The sequence below is a fragment of the Lipophrys pholis genome, assembly GCF_963383615.2.
Source record: "Lipophrys pholis genome assembly, chromosome: 8".
NCBI lineage: Eukaryota > Metazoa > Chordata > Actinopteri > Blenniiformes > Blenniidae > Lipophrys > Lipophrys pholis.
Genome location: NC_137630.1, coordinates 28346904 through 28357047, shown reverse-complemented (window position 1 = coordinate 28357047; position 10144 = coordinate 28346904). Strand labels below are relative to the sequence as shown.

At 45.3% G+C, this 10144-nt stretch overlaps 1 protein-coding gene across 1 annotated transcript; it reads right to left on the bottom strand.

The window, feature by feature from the left end:
- Nucleotides 1-2013: 2013 nt before the first annotated feature.
- Nucleotides 2014-7736, bottom strand: amigo1 (adhesion molecule with Ig-like domain 1). Its single transcript, XM_080469652.1, has 2 exons — nt 7252-7736; nt 2014-6300 (listed from the first exon to the last, which is right to left on the bottom strand). The coding sequence occupies exon 2, from the start codon at nt 6192-6194 to the stop codon at nt 4653-4655; it is 1542 nt and encodes a 513-aa protein (XP_080325778.1). The 5' UTR covers nt 6195-6300; nt 7252-7736; the 3' UTR covers nt 2014-4652.
- Between the last annotated feature and the right edge of the window lie 2408 nt (nt 7737-10144).

The window sequence follows — 10144 nt, the reverse complement described above, 5'->3', positions numbered from 1 at the left end:
AGGAGGAAGCTTTTAGCCTTGCCACCTCATCAATGTTCCTGTGATTGCTGCTTGGTCCAGGAATGAATGGAGATGAGAGAGAGAGAGAGAGAGAGAGAGAGAGAGAGAGAGAGAGAGAGAGAGAGAGAGAGAGAGAGAGAGAGAGAGAGAGAGAGAGAGAGAGAGAGAGAGAGAGAGAGATATTGCTATATATCAGGGGTGTCAGCCTACCCATCAATTATTACCAATTTTGAAGAAACCTTATGCAAACTACAGTGACATGTCAACAAACTTCTATAGCTGCTGCATTATGTGCTATTTTTTTTTTTTTTTAACAAACTCACTCTGACAGGCTTTGGGGCCAGTTTGCTATGTTTCATGGCAGCATCATCAATATCTCAGCTCAGTGTTGTGTTGTTTCCCCTATACTTCAAGGGCTCACTTTTTACAGCTTTTCAACATTTCCACATGGTCTCGTTGGTCCAAACACACATAGGGAGGTCCTACCTTGATTTGGATTGGCTAAACCCCTGATGACACTGTGTAGGGTTTGATTTCTGATTGGCTGGTTGGAGCAACACACTTTTTAAAAACTGAAACAAGCCATGCAGAGATGACAGACTTTCTTCGCTTCGGGGGCGTCATTCCAGGTATGGGGACGCATATTATTGTTGGAAAACCATTAGAAAGTGAATTTTGTATAAAATTAGACCTTTAAGAAATGTATTAAAAAATGTTAGGTTTTCTGAGATATATATCTATATTTTTTTTATCATTTTCTTGTTGGTTTGCCGACTGGATCAGAGCCTGTTGTTGGTCGATTTTGGTCCGCGGGCCTTATGTGTGACACATAAATGTGAAAAAATTGAAAAGAAAAAAGTGACTGCAAAGCAAAGTTTTTGTCTTTCTACACCCACTGTCGTCAAAGCCTTTCGAATACTCTTTTGTTTCGGTCAGCAATGTGGAGGTGGTCACTTTCTGCATCCACGTTTCATTCACAGGAAAACATGCCTACAGCCGTCTTCATGGGGGGGGGGGGGGGGGGTCAGAGTGAGTGTGGATTACTGTCTCTCCTTTCATTTGTGATGTGATGAGCTGCTCACCTGTCCAGGTTTAATCTGCCATCAACAAAATTCTTCTGGCCGCTTTGCTCCACACCATGACATTAAATCATCTGACATCGTTTATTAATTATTTTTTGGAATTGCTTATGGCTTTATTAGCAAAGTCAAATACTGACCGAACGATAACTGGAGGCTACATACTCACTGCCCTTCAGGACGCATCAGATCCACTGACCCTCTTCCCCATGCATGTTCTAGATACATGATCAAATCTACTCTGTTTGAGTCACAATCTTCACCAGCTGAGTGTAAAATACATCCTCATTCAATTAAAAAAAAAAAAAAAAAGATTAAAAAATAAACATTTATATCAAGACTGGAGTGCTCAAAACAACTAATGACAAAATGAACATTGGATTACAGAGGATTACAGTCGGTACACTGGTAGAACATAGCAGTACACAACTAATCAGTACTAAACACAGAAAGTGAGTCTCAATACATAGATACTGTATATATAGATAAATATATTTATAGGAAGGCAAATTAGCTTTGGAGACGGCAAGGCTCCTCCTCTCCCTCTCAATAGGACTTTTTGCAGTTTGTCTTCCCTGCGTTCGGAATTACATCTTGTATTTTGAGTGACAGCGCAGAGGAGGAGACCGTTTATTAACCAGCACCGCAGATTTAACTGGATCAACACTTAAAAAGTTTCTTTGGGGGGAAACATGCAATATTCCACTCTGCCCCTGAACCTGACTGTGTGCAACTCAACAGCCGATGAGTTTAATTCCAGTGTTCTGGGTTTTTCAGCGAGGAACAGCGTGTATGTTTCAGCTGCGGAGGGTGAAAATGAGAAGCGGGATTCCTTGAGACGTGACAGATTCTTGGCCGAACGCAGGCCGTCTGCGGCGGGGCTAAATTTGTGGCTTTATTTGAGTGCGTTGCGGTATTTTTTTTTTATTTTTTTGCCGCTCTCATTATTTCTCCACCTGGTATTCCGACGTGTGAGAGAGTGGAAAGATTCACGCGCCACCTCTCTGATAAGTGTGACTTCCTTTTCTCACCCACACAGGAGATGCTGCGGTGCGCACAGTGACTGTGAATATTCCACCTATTTTCCGTATTTAAAAAAAATAAAACAAAAAAAAGGAAAACTATTGCACCCAGAAATGTGTATTTGAGGGTTTAGTTGATATTTAGCTACAAGTCGCCTGTGATCCACACAGGAATTGATTCTCTACATCTATTCCTGTACCTTTTGAACATTCTGAACCCATCGTTCGATGAAAGCTGCAGGCGTTTCCCGCATAAACAAACTGCGGGCTGCTTAAAGGGCATCACATTCATTGCCTGGCTGATTCATTGCTTTTGAACTCAAGTCGGGGCAGCCTCGTAATGACAAAAAGGTAGACAAACAAAGCCAACACATCCGGGCTGAATCGAGGCTGTCGGGCCGCAGAGAATGGCTTTGTGCGGCTGACTCATGTTGGCACACCGATCTCCCTCCAGCTCGCAGACAAAAACGGTGAAAGCAAAAAGGGAAGCGCCGTCCCGTCAAAGGATGCAATGAGCGTCTCCGCCAGGCTTTGCCTCATTGTGTTATGACGTGGACACGACACAGTTGCACTGAATCCCCCTTCCGAGTTCACGGCGAGGCGGCTTCCCGTTCTGAGGTCGCGGATGAATATCTGCACAGCATCCGAATGGCTTGTTCCACCAGAGATCTCCTGTCAGCAGCTACAAACGCTCCGTCCCCGACGTGAGCTGAATATTGTGGAGGAACAACGGAGGGTTTTTTATTTTTCTTCCTGTCGTTCAACTCGAATTTATGGAAACGACGTCTTAACCACATCACAGCTACTTTAAGAAAACAAAAACAACCGGAGCCACTCATCCAGGCAACACGCGTGATCGAATACTTAAATCTCGGACTTGATTCATGATGCATGAAAATATTTTCTTATACACACAAAATATTCCAGGATTCAGAGTAAGGTGCACATTTCACGCACAGAACAGACGTGACGGGGTTAAACATTGCAGCTGCTATCGTTGGCTCGGTATTGAACTATTGGACTTGGCCGAGAGGAGGACGAGTCGGACTGGACGGGAACGTGGCACCTCAGCGCAGCAACAAACACGAGTCTGTTCCTTCAAGTGACGGAAATGTCTGTTAACAATCATAACGAAGCACATTACTGTCCCCAATGTCTCTTGAAGGCATTCCATGTTTTGTTTTGTTTTTTTGTTTTTTAAATTATTGTTTAAAACTACAAAGGTTCCTGTAACTGCGGCCCCGTTTACACGTTTTCAAGTGAAAGAGCCAAAAACCTCAGTTGCGTATTGGAAACATTTTCGATAGTGCTCTGTCTCCGTGGAAATGGGTGAATGGTGCTACTGCTAATGCGCACCATGGCTGTAGTAAATAGTTGTTTTGTAAATGCTCGAGTAGATGGACAATAACAACAATGTTTGTCTCCAGAGTGTCATGACATCCAGTCCATGTTCTCCTGGGACGTGGTAGTTTTTATGGTTAACAGTCACCCGGAAGAGCAATCCAACTTCACATTCAAATGTTTGTGTACTTGCCATTGTTAACGTTTAGGGCGTATTGTATGTTTGTGTGGTTTCATTACAAGAACAAACACTAGTGCCCCAACGTAAAAACGACATCGTTTTCAAAGCGTTGTCATGTAAAGGCGAAACTTTTCTGAAACCAAAATACGTTTTCACTTGAAACGTTGTCGTGCAAACGGGGCCAGAAATACAAAAAAACAATCCGCCCAATGCTGGATAACGTTACGCACCAGAGTCTATTTTTAACACGGTGAAGTAAAAAGCTTCTGCGTTGTATCACAGTTTATGACAGCGAACCCAAATAAGAATCTAATTTACTACGGCTGAGTTCCACTAAACCCTGAACATGACGTAGGATCTTTTAATACGTTTGTGCTCCTGCTTTCATTCATTATTATCTGACTACCCACCGATAAAAAGTTTATACTCCCTTCGTCCCTGCTGTACTCTGATGTCTCGTAACGTGGCGTTCTGACACGCCGCTTGGCTGGAGGTGACTTCAGGTTAACGTCACAGGTTTTCATAACGCGGTGTCGTCACTCTGCTTCGGAATCTTTTTTCCCCTTGTGTTGATAAAACAAGGAGGAACGTATCTATGCTCTATTGTTTACAGAGGATGCAATCTATTCTAATCACTCTTACTTAATCTAAATATGAGTCAGTTGTGGTTTTGATATATACTATGTGTAACATAATCTGTATTTCCCACGCTTTTCAGTTGAATAAATCACTTCCTGAGTATACCATTTACTCGAGTAAGACTGTTTAAGTTTCCACTGTCCGGGTCCACTGCCATCCTTCACAGTATGAATATTAAGTGCTACAGATTAAATTGCTGGAAAAGTCCTGTCCATTGTCCCGTATGACAACAAGACAGTTTGTCTTTTTTTTACTCCCTTTGAAGTCCTTTTCCCCCCACGTGTCAGAAGCTACGGATGAACATCCCTCCATAGCTTTTTCTCCCACAAGGTCACAGTCACGATTGATGGCTCTTGCAGTAACATCATACATCCAGTCATGTGACTCCTATCAGACCACCATGGGAGTGTCTGAGAAGACGGAGCTGATGGACTCTGCTACCGACTTCTTTCTCTTTCCCTTCATGAGCGAACCGGCCTCTGCGTCCAGCTCCTCGTCCTCGTCCTCCTCCTCCTCGGTGGGATTTAGCTTGCCGTTCTGCCCCTGCAAGTCCTTGGAGTCTATGAACGCCACGTGGCGGTTCAGCTCGGCCTTCAGTGCCGGGTCGCCGTGGGTGGGCGTGACACTGAGCATGGAGGAGTGGATGCTGTCCTCGCCTCGAGCCTTGCCCTTGTTCGGGCAGCAGAAGCAGCGGCAGGGCGTCAGGTAGAGGTACATGAGCACCAGCACCACGCTGGCCAGGCAGCCCACCAGGGTGGTGTACGCCGTGTTGAGCATGTCCCCGTTCCCTTCCATGGTGATGTTGTAAACTTTGAGCACCACATAGATCGTCTCGTTGAAGGTGTCGCTCATGGCGATGCAAGTGTAGGTGCCGGAGTCCTCGGCTCTCACTGGCCTGATCTGCAGGCTGCCGTCTGGTAAGACTTTGGTCGTCTGGTTGCTTCCCGGCGCCACCGGCACGTTGCCGGGAAGCAACCAGGTCTTTGTCATGTCCCTGTGTTTGGTGTCGCAGCTCAGTGTCAGAGTTTGCTCCAGATAAGCCTCTTCGTCTTTCTCCTCAAACGTGCTGCAGTTCATCGAGTCGCCGCTCAGGTCAAACACTCTGGCTTGTGTTTTTTGGGGTCCGGGGAGAATACAGGTGAAGTCGTCTTTAAAGTCCACGGCGGAATTGAGCTTTCGGATGTACCAGTGGGCGAGGAGCGTGTAAAGATCGCAGCTACACTGCAGCGGGTTGTTGTGGAAGTAGAGGCCATTTTTAATCCAGGCGGGCAGAAGCTGGAGCTCCTCAGTCCGCAAGATCTTGATCTTGTTGGAGGACACATCCAGAAGGGTGAGTTTCTCCAGGCGGGACTTTTCCCGCACCAGCTCCCCAGGGAAGCGTGAGATTTGGTTCTGGCTGAGGTACAGCTTCTGAAGGTTTATCATGCCTATAAACGCCGAGCGATCGATCTGCGTGATTTCGTTGTTGTACAGCAAGAGGACCTCCAGGTTGACCAGAGGCTCAAAAATGAACTCGTCCAGCAGCCGCAAGCTGTTGGAGGACAGGTCCAAATAGCGGAGGTGTTTGACGTAGATGAACGCCTCCGAAGACACAAAGTGGAGACTGTTGTGGCTGAGAAGGAGGTTGTGAAGATTTGGGAGCTTGACCGTGGTCCACTCGGCTCGCAGCCGGATGATCTCGTTGTAACTGAGATCCAGCACGGCGGTGTAGAGCGGCAAACCCGTCGGAATGACGGTCAAATTCATCTTGGAGCAACTGATGATGTTTGAGGCGCAGATGCACGTTTTGTGGCAGTTTACTGTGGCTCCCGCCTCCCCCGGAAGGCAGAGGATGGCTGTGCAGAGGGAGACGAACAGGGCCCATCTCCGACGACTCCGAGGGCGCAACGACTCCAACCGGCCGTCACCTGTTCTGCTGGAAGGCTGCAACATGCTGGCAGGTGTTTGAAATCCCAGGGGCGCTCACTATGTTCCCATTCTCAGAAAGAAGTCTGAAGGGGCAGCTGCTGGATTTCCAGGCACATTGTTGAATGGAAGGCTGAAAAAAAAAAAAAAGAAGAAGACATTGTTTTAGGTCTTAAATAAACACAGATTTAAACAAAACAACACAATAAAATGCAAAATCCTGCATTATATAAATGATCAATGGATTTAACTTATTTAGTGCTTTCCCAATGAATCCATCCACAGGGATTCACTCATAAAACACACAAACTGTAATATACAAATCACGTAAAGGTAATTTGGAACAGTTAGGTTTGCAATGGGTTTCTGTGGTAGGTCTTCTGATATTGATCCTGGTGGTTTTCACTTTGTTTACATCGTATTCTAATGAAGAATGGATGACTTTCACTCTCAATCCTGCTACAGTCCTCATGAAAGGCCAGACCGCCTAAAAATCAATACAAAAGTCATTAAAGCACCAGTATTTTACATAATTCACTTCAGTGAGTGTGCAAAGGCGTCCCTCCCCTCTGAACCACAGGGAACATGCAGCAGTGTGATGCACCGAGGCCACTGTCTCTTTCCGAGTCTTCCTTCCTCACGCAAACACTGTTTACAGCACAAACTTTCCCCTGACACACACACACACACACACACACACACACACACACACACACACACACACACACACACACACACACACACACACACACACACACACACACACACACACACACACCTGGAGGAAACGCATCGATTTTCTTCCTCTTTCCATTTCCCTGTCTCTCTCTCTCTCTCTCTCTTTCTCTCTCCGACGCGCAGAAAAATACACCAGCAAACGCTGAAATCACACTAAAATAACCAACCAATAAAGGATCTAAATGTATAAACACGCAATCCTATGTATTTCGGGATCTTCCGAGATGCCCTTGTCTATTCAGAGCCGGTGGAGCGTTGCATTGCACCATTATGTAGGAAAACAAACGAGCTCGACATGGAAACGTGCGCAGGAAGGAGATAGAGAAGAACGCAGGGAGACGCTCACCTCAAACAGAGACGCTGGGCTCCATGAAAACAGCTCCTGGTTTGTTTACTCCGCTGCTGCATGCGAACAGCCCCCGTCTGACTGAGTCTCAGTCTTCTGTGTGTGGAGGACAACAACGGACGCAGGGAGGAGGGAGCAGGACGCACGGAGCTCCTCTAAATAATCCCGCTCCACGAGGCACCCGGCGCACCCGGCGAAAAAAAAAAGAAAATAAAAGAACAAATTACGTAAATACCAGACAGCACTTGTCCTTTCAACAGACAGGCACCGATAACCCCGTTTTAAGCAGGTGTGTGTTGGTTTCAGTGCTCTGTGGATGCGCCGCCGCCGCCGCGCCTCCGTCCGCTGCGGGTAATTGGCGCAGTTTGAGCAGGTCCGGCTCTGGTCCGCTCTCATCAGCAGCCATGGAGATCATTAAGGATCAGCAGTGTTCGGCACACATACACACACACACACGCTTCATTACAGTGGCTCCTCACAGGCCTGATGCTGCTACTGCGGATGCAGCGGTTGAAGTTCACTCAAACCAAGAGGGAAGGCGCTGTTTTCTGGAAGAGGACTCACCTAAAGACGCAAAGAAACAAAACTCAAAGAGACAAAAGGACATTAGCAACAAATGACAAGACAAAACAAGACAAGACAAGATAAGATAAAATCATTTATTTATTTCACAATGGGGAAATTTGCATTGGTGCAGCAGCAAGTGGACAGAAATAAGAGTGGCAAACTAATATGAACAATAATAATAATAAGTACAACAATAACAACAGTAACAATATCAAAACAAGATAACAATGTGACAATTGAAGACACGGAAACAGTGATAGACGTTTAAAAAAGTAAAGAAATAAAATAGTCAGATTGGAACATATTTTGTTGAATATAAAATGTATGTCAATGTTTGAGAGCAAATATACAGAATAAATCGGGGGGGGGGGGGGGGGTGTTTGAATGATAAGTGAGGGATTTTTCATTTCCCTGTTATCCATTAATCTTTGCTATAATTTCTCAGGTCTTCTCCGAGAGAGAGAGAGAGAGAGAGAGAGAGACAGAGAGAGACTCACGTTTATAATAACATTAATCACATAAAAAAAAAAAACTCAGATGAGAAAACAGGGCTAACCACTATAGCTCCATCTTCCCAGAGGAAGAAACTTAAAAGTGAACATTTGATCTTTGCTCCAGTCATCACTGGGTCAAACTATAAAACTTCACGGTTTAGCTGTGAAATGACATGGTTCATATGCCGTCTCTTGTGTTTTTATTTTTGTCGGATTCTGAGGCCCCGTTTACACGTACCTGGGCTTTTACAAAAACGGATATTTACCCCTCTACCTTTAAAAAAAAAAAAAAAGAAAAATCTTCATTTACATGTACGCATATACACCTGGTTCAGAGCTGCTATGAGCCTGCCAAACCTGTAGGGGGCAGTAGCGAGAAGCATGAAGCCATGATAGCCAATCAAAATCCTGGAAAAAAAACACCACGTCTTGAATTGTGACGTAAATATCAGCCTACCCCCCTTTAGATGGAACCGGAGACATGGACCGTTTTCCAATTCTTAGAACGCCAGTGTGTACTCACCTACGTCATGAGTAACTACTTGCAGGGCGTCCTCGGAAGTGCGGAAATGCAAATACGCTAGAACTCATCGAGGTAACTTAATCCAGATCTCAGTTTTCAGGAATCATCGTTGGTGGTGTTTATGTGTAAAAGCAAGGCCCAAACGCAGAGAAACATTGCAGGTTTTTCAAATACCTGTGCATAAACGTGGCCTGACTGTCTCCAGTCTCCCCTCCTCATGTCTGATTGCTGCTCCCTGCCCTGATGTCTTTCAGCTGTTCCCGAGTGTGTGATCGTCTTCACCTGGTGGCTTTGGTTATATAACGGGCTTCTCTTCTGTGTTGTGGTTGGCGTTCCATCTGTGTTTCTGTGTTTCTGCATTGCTGTTTTGTTTCTTTTCGTGTCTTTTTGCTCCCTTGAACTTGAGGACTTTGCTTTTGGGATTTCTCTCTTTCCCTTGTTTGTAATAAAGTGACATTGTTGGCTTTCAACAACGATGTCTGGCGTCTCGAGTCCACCTCTCCCGAGCCAAACCCTAGTACGAAATGCTTTACACACATTCACCTCTGTCTATCATTGTCACCAAAAAGAGCAATAGCTAAAGCAATATTCATCCTTTCATCATCTTCTATTCAGCTTTTATCCCGCTCAAGGCTGTGTGGTGGAGCTGATTCTAGCCAATAACAATGGCAGGGTTTACTAACCTCACCAAACGTATTTCTGACACCACAGTGTGATACAGTCGCTGGCTAGTTGTTTCTGTCGGCACAGATTTCTCTCACATGTGGCTGAATATGGCCGTACAAAGCTGTCACACATTTTTCTCTCCTCGCTCATCACTTACCATCTGACAGCAGAGTGCGAGCCGTGACTGCATGTTCTGGAGAGTGCTACTATTTTTATTTTCTCGTCACACAAGCAGGTCCGATTGTATTGAGGCGGATGATCTTGATTGAGTAATCCCAGTTTCTACAGTGAGTCATGTAAGGTGGTACTTTGTTGTCATGTCATCTGTGATTAAGACTCTGAAAAATACACCAAAAATAAATAAATTAATTAGAGAGCGTGATTATATTGGTCCCTCCAAATGTCACTTTATTGCCGTGACATCTGTGGGACACAAAAAGCCCACATTCATAGAGTCTGCGTGACCCAACTGTCTCAGATCGGCTCCAACTGGTGGGCCTTTGGTCTTTCCTTCATCGCCGTCTTCTCCTCTTCGTTTTGGTGTCTGTTGGACGCACCCATGCCACGTTTTCTAAAGGACGAGTACTAGCACTAACCTTTAGCTACTTGCTGATAGTGAGTACCGATTCGAGTATTAAATGCC

Excerpts from the sequence above, each read along its gene's own strand:
- amigo1 (XM_080469652.1), bottom strand. The coding sequence starts at position 6,194 with ATGTTGCAGCCTTCCAGCAGAACAGGTGACGGCCGGTTGGAGTCGTTG.